This window comes from Rana temporaria, chromosome 5, assembly GCF_905171775.1.
Source record: "Rana temporaria chromosome 5, aRanTem1.1, whole genome shotgun sequence".
Lineage (NCBI taxonomy): Eukaryota > Metazoa > Chordata > Amphibia > Anura > Ranidae > Rana > Rana temporaria.
This window is the reverse complement of record NC_053493.1, coordinates 427,270,148-427,289,954: the sequence shown is the minus strand read 5'-3', so window position 1 is coordinate 427,289,954 and position 19,807 is coordinate 427,270,148. Positions and strand designations below refer to the sequence as shown.

Below are 19,807 nucleotides of genomic sequence, written 5' to 3'. Positions count from 1 at the left end.
CTGAGGATGGAGATGATCAGAGGACACTATAAAGGAGAACCCCGACACTACATCTATGGGGGAATCTGAGGATGGAGATGATCAGAGGAGACACTATAAAGGAGAACCCCGACACTACATCTATGGGGGAATCTGAGGATGGAGATGATCAGAGGACTATAAAGGAGAACCCCGACACTACATCTATGGGGGAATCTGAGGATGGAGATGATCAGAGGACACTATAAAGGAGAACCCCGACACTACATCTATGGAGGAATCTGAGGATGGAGATGATCAGAGGACTATAAAGGAGAACCCCGACACTACATCTATGGGGGAATCTGAGGATGGAGATGATCAGAGGACTATAAAGGAGAACCCCGACACTACATCTATGGGGGAATCTGAGGATGGGGATGATCAGAGGACTATAAAGGAGAACCCCGACACTACATCTATGGAGGAATCTGAGGATGGAGATGATCAGAGGACACACTATAAAGGAGAACCCCGACACTACATCTATGGGGGAATCTGAGGATGGAGATGATCAGAGGACACTATAAAGGAGAACCCCGACACTACATCTATGGGGGAATCTGAGGATGGAGATGATCAGAGGACACTATAAAGGAGAACCCCGACACTACATCTATGGGGGAATCTGAGGATGGAGATGATCAGAGGACACTATAAAGGAGAACCCCGACACTACATCTATGGGGGAATCTGAGGATGGGGATGATCAGAGGACACTATAAAGGAGAACCCTGACACTACATGCTGATTGGAGGAGAGATCAGAGTGACAGAGAGCTGAGCCTATCATTGTGCTGACTCTTCTCCTACCGGCCAATAGAAGAATGGGGCGGGGCCTATGTGACATGCAGTCCAATATGGGCCCGGGGGAGGGACCACACGTCGCCCCGCCCCCTCCTGTATACAGAGCTCTCCCATTGGCTCCACAGAGCGCAGGATGAAGGTGACAGCTCAGGTCATGTGGCCCCGCCCACTTAGCCGGTGTGGGCGGGGCTATCCCCGCGGACTATCCCAGTTCGGTCGCCCCGGGATACCGCTTCAGCGAGGCCCCTCCCCTCTCCCCCCGTCACGCACTGCGCTCACCTCAGCGAGGATTGGCGGAGGGCTCCGTGGAAGAAGTGAAGCAGCATGACACCGGCGAGTGCGAAGCTCCGCCTCCCGGAAGGACTTCCACGGGGAGAGAGTCCAATGAGCGCCAATCACAGGGCCGCTCTCCTCTTACACTGGTCACGTGGCCCATCCCGCCTATAGAAACATAGCGCGGGACCCGGGGCGTACTGCGCATGTGCGGAGTGTGTGTGAGGGAAATTCAAGCGACCTGAGAAGATGAGGAGGAGGAGCCCCGCCTTCCGCCCCTCCCCTCAGTGTGAGGTACAGCGCTCTGTGAGGGGGGTGGGGCAATATCTTGATGTGAGGGGTGAAAGGTCAGCCGATCAATCAATAAATCGCAGGAAGGATCAGTCGATTGATCGCAGGAAACATTGGTTGAACGAAAACCGGATCGATCGACCGATCCTTCTTTCAAACAACCGATCGATCCTTCTTTCAAACATTTGATAGATCCTGCGATCGATTGATCCTTCCATCCATCAACGAATCCGTCCTGTGATCGATCGTCGCTTCTTTCGAATAAACGATCCTTTTGTGCAATCGATCCTTCCTTCCATTGGCCGATACTTTGATCTTAGGAAGTATTAGATGATCGAAAAAAGGATTAGCGTGTCCATCGAAGGAAGGATCGATTGATTGCAGAAAGGATCGTTTATTGGAAAGAAGGATTGATTAATTGTAGGAAGGATTGGTCGAAGGAAGGATCAATCGATCGCAGGATCAATCGGTTGTTTGAAAGAAGGATCGGTCGATCGCAGGAAGGATCAGTCAATTGATACTTTTTTCAGATCAGCCAATTCTTCCCGTGACCAATCGACTGATCCTTCCATCGATCAACCAATCCTTCCTTCAAACATTTGATAGATTCTGCGATCGATTGATCCTTCCGTTCGACCAATCCTTCCATCGATCAACCAATACTTCCTGCGATCGATCAATCCTTCCATCGATCAACCAGTCCTTCCTGCGATCGACCAATCCTTCCATCGATCAACCAATACTTCCTGCGATCGATCAATCCTTCCATCGATCAACCAATACTTCCTGTGGTCGATCAATCCTTCCATTGATCAACCAATACTTTCTGCGATCGATCAATCCTTCCATCGATCAACCAATACTTCCTGCGATCGATCAATCCTTCCATCGATCAACCAATACTTCCTGCGATCGATCAATCCTTCCATTGATCAACCAATACTTCCTGCGATCGATCAATCCTTCCATCGATCAACCAATACTTCCTGCGATCGATCAATCCTTTTATTGAACAATCAATACTTCCTGCGATCGATCAATCCTTCCATTGATCAACCAATACTTCCTGCGATCGATCAATCCTTCCATTGATCAACCAATACTTCCTGCGATCGATCAATCCTTCCATCGATCAACCAATACTTCCTGCGATCGACCAATCCTTCCATCGATCAACCAATACTTCCTGCGATCGATCAATCCTTTTATTGAACAACCAATACTTCCTGCGATCGACCAATCCTTCCATCGATCAACCAATACTTCCTGCGATCGATCAATCCTTCCATCGATCAACCAATACTTCCTGCGATCGACCAATCCTTCCATCGATCAACCAATACTTCCTGCGATCGACCAATCCTTCCATCGATCAACCAATACTTCCTGCGATCGATCAATCCTTCCATCGATCAACCAATACTTCCTGCGATCGATCAATCCTTCCATCGATCAACCAATCCTTCCTGCGATCGATCAATCCTTTTTTCGAATAAACGATCCTTTCTGCGATCGATCAATCCTTTTATTGAACAACCAATACTTCCTGCGATCGTTCAATCCTTCCATCGATCAACCAATACTTCCTGCGATCGATCAATCCTTTTATTGAACAACCAATACTTCCTGCGATCGACCAATCCTTCCATCGATCAACCAATACTTCCTGCGATCGATCAATCCTTCCATCGATCAACCAATACTTCCTGCGATCGACCAATCCTTCCATCGATCAACCAATACTTCCTGCGATCGACCAATCCTTCCATCGATCAACCAATACTTCCTGCGATCGATCAATCCTTCCATCGATCAACCAATACTTCCTGCGATCGATCAATCCTTCCATCGATCAACCAATCCTTCCTGCGATCGATCAATCCTTTTTTCGAATAAACGATCCTTTCTGAGATCGATCGATCTTTCCTTCACTTGACCGATACTCTGACCCTTTTTTCGATCGACTAATAATTCCTGTGATCAATCGGCAGATTCTTCCTGCGATCGATCAATCCTTCTATGGAACTACCGATCCTTCCTTCAATAGGCTGATGCTTCGATCGTTGGGAGCGTTGGATGATCGAATAAAGGACCAAAGTATCGGTCGATCGAAGGAAGGATCGATTGACTGCAAAAAAGAACCGGTTGTTCAAATGAAGGATTGATCGATCGCAGGAAGGATCGGTCGATTGATCATCCAATGTTTCCTATTGATCCTTCCTTCGATCAGTCCTTTCGAATAACCAATTCTTTCTGCAATCAATCGATCCTTCCTTCGATTAATCGATACTTTGATCCTTTTTTGCAATCATCCAACGCTTCCTGCGATCAACGTATCAGCCAATCATAGGAAGGATCAGTCGATTGATACTTTTTTCTGATCAGCCAATTCTTCCTGTGACCAATCGACTGATCCTTCCATCGATCAACCAATCCTTCCTTCAAACATTTGATAGATTCTCGATCGATTGATCCTTCCTTCGACCAATCCTTCCATCGATCAACCAATACTTCCTGCGATCGATCAATCCTTCCATTGATCAACCAATCCTTCCTGCGATCGATCAATCCTTTTATTGAACAACCAATACTTCCATCGATCAACCAATACTTCCTGCGATCGATCAATCCTTCCATTGATCAACCAATCCTTCCTGCGATCGATCAATCCTTTTTTTCGAATAAACGATCCTTTCTGCGATCGATCGATCTTTCCTTCACTTGACCAATACTCTGACCCTTTTTTCAATCGACTAATTCTTCCTGTGATCGATCAATCCTTCTATCAAACAGCCGATCCTTTATGCAAACAATTGACCCTTCCTTCAATAGGCTGATGCTTCGATCGTTGGGAGCGTTGGATGATCGAATAAAGGATCAAAGTATCGGTCAATCGAAGGAAGGATCGATTGACTGCAAAAAAGAACCGGTTGTTCAAATGAAGGATTGATCGATCGCAGGAAGGATCGGTCGATTGATCATCCAATGTTTCCTATTGATCCTTCCTGCGATCGATCCTTTTGAATAACCAATTCTTTCTGCAATCAATCGATCCTTCAATTGATCGATACTTTGATCCCAGGAAGTATTAGATGATCGATAAAAGGATTAGCGTGTCCATCGAAGGAAGAATCAATTGTTTGCAGAAAGGATAGTTTATTGGAAAGAAGGATCGATCAATCGATCGCAGGAAGGATCAGTCGATTGATACTTTTTTCAGATCAGCCAATTCTTCCCGTGATCAATCGACTGATCCTTTCATCGATCAACCAATCCTTCCTTCAAACATTTGATAGATTCTGCGATCGATTGATCCTTCCGTTCGACCAATCCTTCCTGCGATCAACCAGTCCTTCCTGCGATCGATCAATCCTTCCATCGATCAACCAATCCTTCCTGCGATCGACCAATCCTTCCATCGATCAACCAATCCTTCCTGCGATCGATCAATCCTTCCATCGATCAACCAATCCTTCCTGCGATCGATCAATCCTTTTTTTCGAATAAACGATCCTTTCTGCGATCGATTGATCTTTCCTTCACTTGACCGATACTCTGACCCTTTTTTCGATCGACTAATTCTTCCTGCGATCGATCAATCCTTCTATGAAACTACGATCCTTCCTTCAATAGACTGATGCTTCGATCGCTGGGAGCGTTGGATGATCAAATAAAGGATCAATGTATCGGTCAATCGAAGGAAGGATCGATTGACTGCAGGTAGGATGGGTCGATTGATCCTTATTTTGATCATCCAATGTTTCCTATTGATCCTTCCTTCGATCAGTCCTTTCGAATAACTAATTCTTCCTGTGATCAATCCACCGATCCTTCCTTCGATCCTTTTTTCAATCAACCAACGCTTCCTGCGATCAACGTATCGGCCAATCGAAGGAAGAATCAATTGACTGCGGAAAGTATCGGCTATTCGAAAGACGGAATGATCGATTGCAGGAAGAATCGATCGATTGGATCGATCCTATGCTTCCTGTGATCAATGGGCCGATCTTTTCTGCAATCGATCCTTTCTTCGATTTGACCAAAACTTTAATCCTTTTTTTCTATCAACCAACGCTTCCTTTGATGAAAGTATCGGTCGATCGAAGGAAGGATCGTTTGATCGCTGACATGATCGGTTGAACGAAAGAAGGATTGATCGATCAAAGGAAGAAATTGGCCGATTGATCACAGGAAGCATTGGTTGATCGAAAAAAAAAGCATAAACAGGAACAATTATTGGACAGGAAGGATCAAGTGATTACAGAAAGCATCGGTCAATCGAAGGAAGGATCGACAAATCGATCGTAGATAGCATCGCTCGATCGCAAGATGGAAAGATCGGCCAATGGATTGCAGGAAGGATCGAAGGATCGGTTGATCGAAGGAAGGATCGATCGCACTAAGCATGGGTCAACTGAAAGAAGGATCGGCTGACCAATTACAGGGAGGAAAGAAGTACGGAAGGATTGGTCGAACGATCGATGAAAAGATTGGTTGAAGGAAGGATCGGAAGACAGAACAGGCAGGATCAACCAGGTGTTGTAGACGATAGAAAGGAAATAATCACATGTACATGGGAGGAGCCTGTGATACTTCTGTACATGGGAGGAGCCTGTGATATTTATGTACATGGGAGGAGCCTGTGATAATTATGTACGTGGGAGGAGCCTGTGATACTTCTGTACATGGGAGGAGCCTGTGATACTTCTGTACATGGGAGGAGCCTGTGATATTTATGTACATGGGAGGAGCCTGTGATAATTATGTACGTGGGAGGAGCCTGTGATACTTATGTACATGGGAGGAGCCTGTGATACTTATGTACATGGGAGGAGCCTGTGATAATTATGTACGTGGGAGGAGCCTGTGATACTTATGTACATGGGAGGAGCCTGTGATACTTATGTACATGGGAGGAGCCTGTGATAATTATGTACATGGGAGGAGTCTGTGATACTTATGTACATGGGAGGAGCCTGTGATATTTATGTACATGGGAGGAGCCTGTGATACTTATGTACATGGGAGGAGCCTGTGATGCTTATGTACATGGGAGGAGCCTGTGATATTTATATACATGGGAGGAGTCTGTGATATTTATATACATGGGAGGAGCCTGTGATACTTATGTACATGGGAGGAGCCTGTGATGCTTATGTACATGGGAGGAGCCTGTGATGCTTATGTACATGGGAGGAGCCTGTGATACTTATGTACATGGGAGGAGCCTGTGATATTTATGTACATGGGAGGAGCCTGTGATATTTATATACATGGGAGGAGCCTGTGATGCTTATGTACATGGGAGGAGCCTGTGATATTTATATACATGGGAGGAGCCTGTGATACTTATGTACATGGGAGGAGCCTGTGATGCTTATGTACATGGGAGGAGCCTGTGATGCTTATGTACATGGGAGGAGCCTGTGATACTTATGTACATGGGAGGAGCCTGTGATATTTATGTACATGGGAGGAGCCTGTGATATTTATATACATGGGAGGAGTCTGTGATATTTATGTACATGGGAGGAGCCTGTGATACTTATGTACATGGGAGGAGCCTGTGATATTTATATACATGGGAGGAGCCTGTGATACTTATGTACATGGGAGGAGCCTGTGATGCTTATGTACATGGGAGGAGCCTGTGATATTTATGTACATGGGAGGAGCCTGTGATACTTATGTACATGGGAGGAGTCTGTGATATTTATATACATGGGAGGAGCCTGTGATAATTATGTACATGGGAGGAGCCTGTGATACTTATGTACATGGGAGGAGTCTGTGATACTTATGTACATGGGAGGAGCCTGTGATGCTTATGTACATGGGAGGAGCCTGTGATAATTATGTACATGGGAGGAGCCTGTGATACTTATGTACATGGGAGGAGCCTGTGATACTTATGTACATGGGAGGAGCCTGTGATGCTTATGTACATGGGAGGAGCCTGTGATGCTTATGTACATGGGAGGAGCCTGTGATATTTATGTACATGGGAGGAGCCTGTGATATTTATATACATGGGAGGAGTCTGTGATATTTATATACATGGGAGGAGTCTGTGATATTTATATACATGGGAGGAGCCTGTGATACTTATGTAAATGGGAGGAGCCTGTGATGCTTATGTACATGGGAGGAGCCTGTCATATTTATGTACATGGGAGGAGTCTGTGATATTTATGTACATGGGAGGAGCCTGTGATATTTATGTACATGGGAGGAGCCTGTGATATTTATATACATGGGAGGAGCCTGTGATATTTATATACATGGGAGGAGCCTGTGATATTTATATACATGGGAGGAGCCTGTGATATTTATATACATGGGAGGAGCCTGTGATATTTATATACATGGGAGGAGCCTGTGATACTTATGTACATGGGAGGAGCCTGTGATATTTATATACATGGGAGGAGCCTGTGATACTTATGTACATGGGAGGAGCCTGTGATGCTTATGTACATGGGAGGAGCCTGTGATATTTATGTACATGGGAGGAGCCTGTGATATTTATATACATGGGAGGAGTCTGTGATATTTATATACATGGGAGGAGCCTGTGATATTTATGTACATGGGAGGAGCCTGTGATAATTATGTACATGGGAGGAGCCTGTGATGCTTATGTACATGGGAGGAGCCTGTGATATTTATGTACATGGGAGGAGCCTGTGATATTTATGTACATGGGAGGAGCCTGTGATATTTATGTACGTGGGAGGAGCCTGTGATATTTATGTACATGGGAGGAGCCTGTGATATTTATGTACATGGGAGGAGCCTGTGATATTTATGTACATGGGAGGAGCCTGTGATACTTATGTACATGGGAGGAGCCTGTGATATTTATGTACATGGGAGGAGTCTGTGATACTTATGTACATGGGAGGAGCCTGTGATATTTATGTACATGGGAGGAGCCTGTGATACTTATGTACATGGGAGGAGCCTGTGATACTCATGTACATGGGAGGAGCCTGTGATATTTTTATACATGGGAGGAGTCTGTGATATTTATATACATGGGAGGAGCCTGTGATATTTATTATACATGGGAGGAGCCTGTGATACTTATGGGAGGAGCCTGTGATACGTATGTACATGGGAGGAGCCTGTGAATGGGAGGAGCCTGTGATACTTATGTACATGGGAGGAGCCTGTGATATTTATGTACATGGGAGGAGCCTGTGATATTTATGTACATGGGAGGGGCCTGTGATACATATGTACATGGGAGGAGCCTGTGATACTTATGTACATGGGAGGAGCCTGTGATACTTATGTACATGGGAGGAGCCTGTTAATGGGAGGAGCCTGTGATACTTATGTACATGGGAGGAGCCTGTGATACTTATGTACATGGGAGGAGCCTGTGATACGTATGTACATGGGAGGAGCCTGTGAATGGGAGGAGCCTGTGATACTTATGTACATGGGAGGAGTCTGTGATACTTGTGTACATGGGAGGAGCCTGTGATACTTATGTACATGGGAGGAGTCTGTGATACTTGTGTACATGGGAGGGGCCTGTGATATTTATGTACATGGGAGGAGCCTGTGATACTTATGTACATGGGAGGAGCCTGTGATATTTATGTACATGGGAGGAGTCTGTGATACTTATGTACATGGGAGGAGCCTGTGATATTTATGTACATGGGAGGAGCCTGTGAATGGGAGGAGCCTGTGATATTTATGTACATGGGAGGAGCCTGTGAATGGGAGGAGCGTGTGATACTTATGTACATGGGAGGAGCCTGTGATAATTATGTACATGGGAGGTGCCTGTGATACTTGTGTACATGGGAGGAGCCTGTGATACTTATGTACATGGGAGGAGCCTGTGAATGGGAGGAGCCTGTGATACTTATGTACATGGGAGGAGCCTGTGAATGGGAGGAGCCTGTGATATTTATGTACATGGGAGGAGCCTGTGAATGGGAGGAGCCTGTGATATTTATGTACATGGGAGGAGCCTGTGATACTTGTGTACATGGGAGGAGCCTGTGATACTTATGTACATGGGAGGAGCCTGTGATATTTATGTACATGGGAGGAGCCTGTGATACGTATGTACATGGGAGGAGCCTGTGAATGGGAGGAGCCTGTGATACTTATGTACATGGGAGGAGCCTGTGAATGGGAGGAGCCTGTGATATTTATGTACATGGGAGGAGCCTGTGATATTTATGTACATGGGAGGAGCCTGTGAATGGGAGGAGCCTGTGATATTTATGTACATGGGAGGAGCCTGTGAATGGGAGGAGCCTGTGATACTTATGTACATGGGAGGAGTCTGTGATACTTATGTACATGGGAGGAGCCTGTGATAATTATGTACATGGGAGGAGCCTGTGATACTTGTGTACATGGGAGGAGCCTGTGATACTTGTGTACATGGGAGGAGCCTGTGAATGGGAGGAGCCTGTGATACTTATGTACATGGGAGGAGCCTGTGATACTTATGTACATGGGAGGAGCCTGTGAATGGGAGGAGCCTGTGATATTTATGTACATGGGAGGAGCCTGTGATACTTATGTACATGGGAGGAGCCTGTGAATGGGAGGAGCCTGTGATACTTATGTACATGGGATTTTTATGGGGAATTGTTTGTACAGAATGTGGATAAAGTGAAGCGCTGTGAGTACTTCCCGGATCCTCTGTATAATAAAACTTGATGGTATTTTATTTCTTATTCTCTTCCCGGTTCCATGACGTCCACTCTCCTCCGTTCTGTGATTGGTGTATCCCGCCCCCGCCCCGCCCCCAGCGTGTCAATACAAAATATTAGAACAGAAAACTCAGCTTTCTTATTGGATGGAATCGATCAGCATTCTAGATCCCGCCCACGTAGTGCTTGGCAATCGGAGAACAAGGAGGGGCGTGTCACTTACTGATATGTATACGCCCACACGTGGGATGCTATAGTCACATGGGGCATCTTTCAGAGGAAAGCACAGAATGAACGGGGAGCTGCTGAGCATGCGCAGTCAGACGGACGCCCCCACCTGGAGGATCAGAGGATTTCTGGTTGTCACAGACAATGGGGGAAGTCCCTGGGTGAGATGACTGCTGGTCAATATCTGGGAGTTCTGGCAGTGAAGGGGTTATGTGGGGGGGGTCTGGCAGTGAAGGGGTTATGTGGGAGGGGTCTGGCAGTGAAGGGGTTATGTGGGCGGGGTCTGTCAGTGAAGGGGTTATGTGGGAGGGGTCTGGCAGTGAAGGGGTTATGTGGGGGGGGGGTCTGGCAGTGAAGGGGTTATGTGGGAGGGGTCTGGCAGTGAAGGGGTTATGTGGGGGGGGGTCTGGCAGTGAAGGGGTTATGTGGGGGAGGGGTCTGGCAGTAAAGGGGTTATGTGGGGGGGTCTGGCAGTGAAGGGGTTATGTGTGGGGGGGTCTGGCAGTGAAGGGGTTATGTGGGGGGAGGGGTCTGGCAGTGAAGGGGTTATGTGGGGGGAGGGGTCTGGCAGTGAAGGGGTTATGTGGGAGGGGTCTGGCAGTGAAGGGGTTATGTGGGGGGGGGGGTCTGGCAGTGAAGGGGTTATGTGGGAGGGGTCTGGCAGTGAAGGGGTTATGTGGGCGGGGTCTGGCAGTGAAGGGGTTATGTGGGAGGGGTCTGGCAGTGAAGGGGTTATGTGGGAGGGGTCTGGCAGTGAAGGGGTTATGTGGGAAGGGTCTGGCAGTGAAGGGGTTATGTGGGGGGGAGGGGTCTGGCAATGAAGGGGTTATGTGGGGGGGAGGGGTCTGGCAGTGAAGGGGTTATGTGGGGGAGGGGTCTGGCAGTGAAGGGGTTATGTGGGGGGGTCTGGCAGTGAAGGGGTTATGTGGGGGAGGGGTCTGGCAGTGAAGGGGTTATGTGGGAGGGGTCTGGCAGTGAAGGGGTTATGTGGGGGGAGGGGTCTGGCAGTGAAGGGGTTATGTGGGGGAGGGGTCTGGCAGTGAAGGGGTTACGTGGGAGGGGTCTGGCAGTGAAGGGGTTATGTGGGGGGAGGGGTCTGGCAGTGAAGGGGTTATGTGGGGGGGGTCTGGCAGTGAAGGGGTTATGTGGGGGGGAGGGGTCTGGCAGTGAAGGGGTTATGTGGGGGGGGTCTGGCAGTGAAGGGGTTATGTGGGGGGGGTCTGGCAGTGAAGGGGTTATGTGGGGGGAGGGGTCTGGCAGTGAAGGGGTTATGTGGGGGGGGGTCTGGCAGTGAAGGGGTTATGTGGGGGGAGGGGTCTGGCAGTGAAGGGGTTATGTGGGGGGGGGTCTGGCAGTGAAGGGGTTATGTGGGGGGAGGGGTCTGGCAGTGAAGGGGTTATGTGGGGGGGTCTGGCAGTGAAGGGGTTATGTGGGGGGAGGGGGGTCTGGCAGTGAAGGGGTTATGTGGGGGAGGGGTCTGGCAGTAAAGGGGTTATGTGGGGAGGGGTCTGGCAGTGAAGGGGTTATGTTGGGGGGGAGGGGTTTGGCAGTGAAGGGGTTATGTGGGGGAGGGGTCTGGCAGTGAAGGGGTTATGTGGGGGGGGGGTCTGGCAGTGAAGGGGTTATGTGGGGGGGGGGTCTGGCAATGAAGGGGTTATGTGGGGGGGAGGGGTCTGGCAGTGAAGGGGTTATGTGGGGGGGGGGGGTCTGGCAGTGAAGGGGTTATGTGGGGGAGGGGTCTGGCAGTGAAGGGGTTATGTGGGGGGGGGGTCTGGCAGTGAAGGGGTTATGTGGGAGGGGTCTGGCAGTGAAGGGGTTATGTGGGGGGAGGGGTCTAGCAGTGAAGGGGTTATGTGGGGGGGTCTGGCAGTGAAGGGGTTATGTGGGGGGAGGGGTCTGGCAGTGAAGGGGTTATGTGGGGGGGGGTCTGGCAGTGAAGGGGTTATGTGGGAGGGGTCTGGCAGTGAAGGGGTTATGTGTGTGGGGGGTCTGGCAGTGAAGGGGTTATGTGGGGGGGGGTCTGGCAGTGAAGGGGTTATGTGGGGGGAGGGGTCTGGCAGTGAAGGGGTTATGTGGGGGGGAGGGGTCTGGCAGTGAAGGGGTTATGTGGGGGGAGGGGTCTGGCAGTGAAGGGGTTATGTGGGAGGGGTCTGGCAGTGAAGGGGTTATGTGGGGGGGGTCTGGCAGTGAAGGGGTTATGTAGGGGGGGTCTGGCAGTGAAGGGGTTATGTGGGGGGAGGGGTCTGTCAGTGAAGGGGTTATGTGGGAGGGGTCTGGCAGTGAAGGGGTTATGTGGGGGGAGGGGTCTGGCAGTGAAGGGGTTATGTGGGGGGGGGGTCTGGCAGTGAAGGGGTTATGTGGGGGAGGGGTCTGGCAGTGAAGGGGTTATGTGGGGGGGGGGGTCTGGCAGTGAAGGGGTTATGTGGGGGGGGGTCTGGCAGTGAAGGGGTTATGTGGGGGGGGGTCTGGCAGTGAAGGGGTTATGTGGGGGGGGGGGGTCTGGCAGTGAAGGGGTTATGTGGGGGGGGGTCTGGCAGTGAAGGGGTTATGTGGGGGGGGGGGTCTGGCAGTGAAGGGGTTATGTGGGGGGAGGGGTCTGGCAGTGAAGGGGTTATGTGGGGGGGGGGTCTGGCAGTGAAGGGGTTATGTGGGGGGAGGGGTCTGGCAGTGAAGGGGTTATGTGGGAGGGGTCTGGCAGTGAAGGGGTTATGTGGGGAGGGGTCTGGCAGTGAAGGGGTTATGTGGGGGAGGGGTCTGGCAGTGAAGGGGTTATGTGGGAGGGGTCTGGCAGTGAAGGGGTTATGTGGGGGGAGGGGTCTGGCAGTGAAGGGGTTATGTGGGGGAGGGGTCTGGCAGTGAAGGGGTTATGTGGTGGGAGGGGTCTGGCAGTGAAGGGGTTATGTGGGGGGAGGGGTCTGGCAGTGAAGGGGTTATGTGGGGGAGGGGTCTGGCAGTGAAGGGGTTATGTGGGGGGGGTCTGGCAGTGAAGGGATTATGTGGGGGGAGGGGTCTGGCAGTGAAGGGGTTATGTGGGGGGAGGGGTCTGGCAGTGAAGGGGTTATGTGGGGGGGGGTCTGGCAGTGAAGGGGTTATGTGGGGGGAGGGGTCTGGCAGTGAAGGGGTTATGTGGGAGGGGTCTGGCAGTGAAGGGGTTATGTGGGGGAGGGGTCTGGCAGTGAAGGGGTTATGTGGGGGGAGGGTCTGGCAGTGAAGGGGTTATGTGGGAGGGGTCTGGCAGTGAAGGGGTTATGTGGGGGGGGTCTGGCAGTGAAGGGGTTATGTGGGGGGAGGGGTCTGGCAGTGAAGGGGTTATGTGGGGGGAGGGGTCTGGCAGTGAAGGGGTTATGTGGGGGGGAGGGGTCTGGCAGTGAAGGGGTTATGTGGGGGGGGTCTGGCAGTGAAGGGGTTATGTGGGGGGAGGGGTCTGGCAGTGAAGGGGTTATGTGGGGGGGTCTGGCAGTGAAGGGGTTATGTGGGGGAGGGGTCTGGCAGTGAAGGGGTTATGTGGGGGGAGGGGTCTGGCAGTGAAGGGGTTATGTGGGGGGGTCTGGCAGTGAAGGGGTTATGTGGGGGAGGGGTCTGGCAGTGAAGGGGTTATGTGGGAGGGGTCTGGCAGTAAAGGGGTTATGTGGGGGGGGTCTGGCAGTGAAGGGGTTATGTGGGGGGAGGGGTCTGGCAGTGAAGGGGTTATGTGGGGGGGTCTGGCAGTGAAGGGGTTATGTGGGGGGAGGGGTCTGGCAGTGAAGGGGTTATGTGGGGGGGGTCTGGCTGTGAAGGGGTTATGTGGGAGGGGTCTGGCAGTGAAGGGGTTATGTGGGGGAGGGGTCTGGCAGTGAAGGGGTTATGTGGGGGGGGGGGTCTGGCAGTGAAGGGGTTATGTGGGGGGAGGGGTCTGGCAGTGAAGGGGTTATGTGGGGGGGGGGGGTCTGGCAGTGAAGGGGTTATGTGGGAGGGGTCTGGCAGTGAAGGGGTTATGTGGGGGGGTCTGGCAGTGAAGGGGTTATGTAGGGGGGGGAGGGGTCTGGCAGTGAAGGGGTTATGTGGGGGGAGGGGTCTGGCAGTGAAGGGGTTATGTGGGAGGGGTCTGGCAGTGAAGGGGTTATGTGGGGGGAGGGGTCTGGCAGTGAAGGGGTTATGTGGGAGGGGTCTGGCAGTGAAGGGGTTATGTGGGGGGAGGGGTCTGGCAGTGAAGGGGTTATGTGGGGGGGGGGGTCTGGCAGTGAAGGGGTTATGTGGGAGGGGTCTGGCAGTGAAGGGGTTATGTGGGGGGAGGGGTCTGGCAGTGAAGGGGTTATGTGGGGGGAGGGGTCTGGCAGTGAAGGGGTTATGTGGGGGGGGGGTCTGGCAGTGAAGGGGTTATGTGGGGGGAGGGGTCTGGCAGTGAAGGGGTTATGTGGGGGGGGAGGGGTCTGGCAGTGAAGGGGTTATGTGGGGGGAGGGGTCTGGCAGTGAAGGGGTTATGTGGGGGGGGGTCTGGCAGTGAAGGGGTTATGTGGGCGGGGTCTGGCAGTGAAGGGGTTATGTGGGGGGAGGGGTCTGGCAGTGAAGGGGTTATGTGGGGGGGGGGTCTGGCAGTGAAGGGGTTATGTGGGAGGGGTCTGGCAGTGAAGGGGTTATGTGGGGGGGTCTGGCAGTGAAGGGGTTATGTGAGGGAGGGGTCTGGCAGTGAAGGGGTTATGTGGGGGGGGTCTGGCAGTGAAGGGGTTATGTGGGGGGAGGGGTCTGGCAGTGAAGGGGTTATGTGGGGGGAGGGGTCTGGCAGTGAAGGGGTTATGTGGGGGGTCTGGCAGTGAAGGGGTTATGTGGGGGGGGAGGGGTCTGGCAGTGAAGGGGTTATGTGGGGGGAGGGGTCTGGCAGTGAAGGGGTTATGTGGGGGAGGGGTCTGGCAGTGAAGGGGTTATGTGGGGGGGAGGGGTCTGGCAGTGAAGGGGTTATGTGGGGGAGGGGTCTGGCAGTGAAGGGGTTATGTGGGGGGGTCTGGCATTGAAGGGGTTATGTGGGGGGGGGTCTGGCAGTGAAGGGGTTATGTGGGGGGGGGTCTGGCAGTGAAGGGGTTATGTGGGGAGGGGTCTGGCAGTGAAGGGGTTATGTGGGGGGGGGGGTCTGGCAGTGAAGGGGTTATGTGGGGGGGAGGGGTCTGGCAGTGAAGGGGTTATGTGGGAGGGGTCTGGCAGTGAGGGGGTTATGTGGGAGGGGTCTGGCAGTGAAGGGGTTATGTGGGGGGAGGGGTCTGGCAGTGAAGGGGTTATGTGGGGGGAGGGGTCTGGCAGTGAAGGGGTTATGTGGGGGGAGGGGTCTGGCAGTGAAGGGGTTATGTGGGGGGTCTGGCAGTGAAGGGGTTATGTGGGGGGAGGGGTCTGGCAGTGAAGGGGTTATGTGGGGGGAGGGGTCTGGCAGTGAAGGGGTTATGTGGGGGGAGGGGTCTGGCAGTGAAGGGGTTATGTGGGAGGGGTCTGGCAGTGAAGGGGTTGTGTGGGGGGGGGGTCTGGCAGTGAAGGGGTTATGTGGGGAGGGGTCTGGCAGTGAAGGGGTTATGTGGGGGGAGGGTCTGGCAGTGAAGGGGTTATGTGGGGAGGGGTCTGGCAGTGAAGGGGTTATGTGGGGGGAGGGGTCTGGCAGTGAAGGGGTTATGTGGGGGAGGGGTCTGGCAGTGAAGGGGTTATGTGGGGGGGAGGGGTCTGGCAGTGAAGGGGTTATGTGGGGGGGAGGGGTCTGGCAGTGAAGGGGTTATGTGGGGGGGGTCTGGCAGTGAAGGGGTTATGTGGGGGGGGTCTGGCAGTGAAGGGGTTATGTGGGGGGAGGGGTCTGGCAGTGAAGGGGTTATGTGGGGGGAGGGGTCTGGCAGTGAAGGGGTTATGTGGGGGGAGGGGTCTGGCAGTGAAGGGGTTATGTGGGGGGGGTCTGGCAGTGAAGGGGTTATGTAGGGGGGGGAGGGGTCTGGCAGTGAAGGGGTTATGTGGGGGGAGGGGTCTGGCAGTGAAGGGGTTATGTGGGGGGAGGGGTCTGGCAGTGAAGGGGTTATGTGGGGGGAGGGGTCTGGCAGTGAAGGGGTTATGTGGGGGGGGGGGTCTGGCAGTGAAGGGGTTATGTGGGGGGAGGGGTCTGGCAGTGAAGGGGTTATGTGGGAGGGGTCTGGCAGTGAAGGGGTTATGTGGGGGGGGTCTGGCAGTGAAGGGGTTATGTGGGGGGAGGGGTCTGGCAGTGAAGGGGTTATGTGGGGGAGGGGTCTGGCAGTGAAGGGGTTATGTGGGGGGAGGGGTCTGGCAGTGAAGGGGTTATGTGGGGGGGGTCTGGCAGTGAAGGGGTTATGTGGGGGGGTCTGGCAGTGAAGGGGTTATGTGGGGGGGTCTGGCAGTGAAAGGGTTATGTGGGGGGGAGGGGTCTGGCAGTGAAGGGGTTATGTGGGGGGAGGGGTCTGGCAGTGAAGGGGTTATGTGGGAGGGGTCTGGCAGTGAAGGGGTTATGTGGGGGGGGGGGGTCTGGCAGTGAAGGGGTTATGTGGGAGGGGTCTGGCAGTGAAGTGGTTATGTGGGGGGAGGGGTCTGGCAGTGAAGGGGTTATGTGGGGGGGGGGGTCTGGCAGTGAAGGGGTTATGTGGGGGGAGGGGTCTTGGCAGTGAAGGGGTTATGTGGGAGGGGTCTGGCAGTGAAGGGGTTATGTGGGGGAGGGGTCTGGCAGTGAAGGGGTTATGTGGGGGGAGGGTCTGGCAGTGAAGGGGTTATGTGGGGGGAGGGGTCTGGCAGTGAAGGGGTTATGTGGGGGAGGGGTCTGGCAGTGAAGGGGTTATGTGGGGGGGGGGGTCTGGCAGTGAAGGGGTTATGTGGGGGGGGGGTCTGGCAGTGAAGGGGTTATGTGGGGGGGGGTCTGGCAGTGAAGGGGTTATGTGGGGGGAGGGGTCTGGCAGTGAAGGGGTTATGTGGGGGGAGGGGTCTGGCAGTGAAGGGGTTATGTGGGGGGAGGGGTCTGGCAGTGAAGGGGTTATGTGGGGGGAGGGGTCTGGCAGTGAAGGGGTTATGTGGGGGGAGGGGTCTGGCAGTGAAGGGATTATGTGGGGGGGGTCTGGCAGTGAAGGGGTTATGTGGGAGGGGTCTGGCAGTGAAGGGATTATGTGGAGGGGTCTGGCAGTGAAGGGGTTATGTGGGAGGGGTCTGGCAGTGAAGGGGTTATGTGGGGGGGGTCTGGCAGTGAAGGGGTTATGTGGGGGGGGTCTGGCAGTGAAGGGGTTATGTGGGGGGAGGGTCTGGCAGTGAAGGGGTTATGTGGGAGGGGTCTGGCAGTGAAGGGGTTATGTGGGGGGAGGGGTCTGGCAGTGAAGGGGTTATGTGGGGGGGAGGGGTCTGGCAGTGAAGGGGTTATGTGGGGGGGAGGGGTCTGGCAGTGAAGGGGTTATGTGGGGGGAGGGGTCTGGCAGTGAAGGGGTTATGTGGGGAGAGGGGTCTGGCAGTGAAGGGGTTATGTGGGGGGGGGGGGGTCTGGCAGTGAAGGGGTTATGTGGGAGGGGTCTGGCAGTGAAGGGGTTATGTGGGGGGGAGGGGTCTGGCAGTGAAGGGGTTATGTGGGGGGGGTCTGGCAGTGAAGGGGTTATGTGGGGGGGGGTCTGGCAGTGAAGGGGTTATGTGGGGGGGGTCTGGCAGTGAAGGGGTTATGTGGGGGGAGGGGTCTGGCAGTGAAGGGGTTATGTGGGGGGGGGTCTGGCAGTGAAGGGGTTATGTGGGGGGGGGGTCTGGCAGTGAAAGGGTTATGTGGGGGGGAGGGGTCTGGCAGTGAAGGGGTTATGTGGGGGGAGGGGTCTGGCAGTGAAGGGGTTATGTGTGGGGAGGGTCTGGCAGTGAAGGGGTTATGTGGGGGGAGGGGTCTGGCAGTGAAGGGGTTATGTGGGAGGGATCTGGCAGTGAAAGGGTTATGTGGGGGGAGGGGTCTGGCAGTGAAGGGGTTATGGGGGGGGGGTCTGGCAGTGAAGGGGTTATGTGGGGAGGGGTCTGGCAGTGAAGGGGTTATGTGGGGGGAGGGGTCTGGCAGTGAAGGGGTTATGTGGGGGGAGGGTCTGGCAGTGAAGGGGTTATGTGGGGAGGGGTCTGGCAGTGAAGAGGTTATGGGGGAGGGGTCTGGCAGTGAAGGGGTTATGTGGGGAGGGGTCTGGCAGTGAAGGGGTTATGTGGGGAGGGGTCTGGCAGTGAAGGGGTTATGTGGGGGGGGGGTCTGGCAGTGAAGGGGTTATGTGGGGGGGAGGGGTCTGGCAGTGAAGGGGTTATGTGGGAGGGGTCTGGCAGTGAAGTGGTTATGTGGGGGGAGGGGTCTGGCAGTGAAGGGGTTATGTGGGGGGGGGGGTCTGGCAGTGAAGGGGTTATGTGGGGGGAGGGGTCTGGCAGTGAAGGGGTTATGTGGGGGGGAGGGGTCTGGCAGTGAAGGGGTTATGTGGGAGGGGTCTGGCAGTGAAGGGGTTATGTGGGGGGGGGGGGTCTGGCAGTGAAGGGGTTATGTGGGGGGAGGGGTCTGGCAGTGAAGGGGTTATGTGGGGGGAGGGGTCTGGCAGTGAAGGGGTTATGTGGGGGGAGGGGTCTGGCAGTGAAGGGGTTATGTGGGGGGAGGGGTCTGGCAGTGAAGGGGTTATGTGGGAGGGGTCTGGCAGTGAAGGGGTTATGTGGGGGGAGGGGTCTGGCAGTGAAGGGGTTATGTGGGGGGAGGGGTCTGGCAATGAAGGGGTTATGTGGGGGAGGGGTCTGGCAGTGAAGGGGTTATGTGGGGGGGGTCTGGCAGTGAAGGGGTTATGTGGGGGGGGTCTGGCAGTGAAGGGGTTATGTGGGAGGGGTCTGGCAGTGAAGGGATTATGTGGAGGGGTCTGGCAGTGAAGGGGTTATGTGGGAGGGGTCTGGCAGTGAAGGGGTTATGTGGGAGGGGTCTGGCAGTGAAGGGGTTATGTGGGGGGGGGTCTGGCAGTGAAGGGGTTATGTGGGAGGGGTCTGGCAGTGAAGGGGTTATGTGGGAGGGGTCTGGCAGTGAAGGGGTTATGTGGGGGGGGTCTGGCAGTGAAGGGGTTATGTGGGGGGGGTCTGGCAGTGAAGGGGTTATGTGGGGGGGGTCTGGCAGTGAAGGGGTTATGTGGGGGAGGGGTCTGGCAGTGAAGGGGTTATGTGGGAGGGGTCTGGCAGTGAAGGGGTTATGTGGGGGGAGGGTCTGGCAGTGAAGGGGTTATGTGGGGGAGGGGTCTGGCAGTGAAGGGGTTATGTGGGGGGAGGGTCTGGCAGTGAAGGGGTTATGTGGGGGAGGGGTCTGGCAGTGAAGGGGTTATGTGGGGGGAGGGGTCTGGCAGTGAAGGGGTTATGTGGGGGGGAGGGGTCTGGCAGTGAAGGGGTTATGTGGGAGGGGTCTGGCAGTGAAGTGGTTATGTGGGGGGAGGGGTCTGGCAGTGAAGGGGTTATGTGGGGGGAGGGGTCTGGCAGTGAAGGGGTTATGTGGGGGGAGGGGTCTGGCAGTGAAGGGGTTATGTGGGGGGAGGGGTCTGG

General features: G+C 53.9%; 1 protein-coding gene across 1 annotated transcript in view; it reads right to left on the bottom strand.

The window, feature by feature from the left end:
• Positions 1-1,220, bottom strand: part of ABCB8 (ATP binding cassette subfamily B member 8) — a 79,853-nt gene extending 78,633 nt beyond the window's left edge. The window contains exon 1 of the mRNA XM_040355420.1: positions 1,104-1,220. Within this exon, the coding sequence (XP_040211354.1) occupies positions 1,104-1,150 (47 nt within the window). The 5' untranslated portion in view covers positions 1,151-1,220. The remainder of the gene's footprint in view (positions 1-1,103) is intronic.
• Between the last annotated feature and the right edge of the window lie 18,587 nt (positions 1,221-19,807).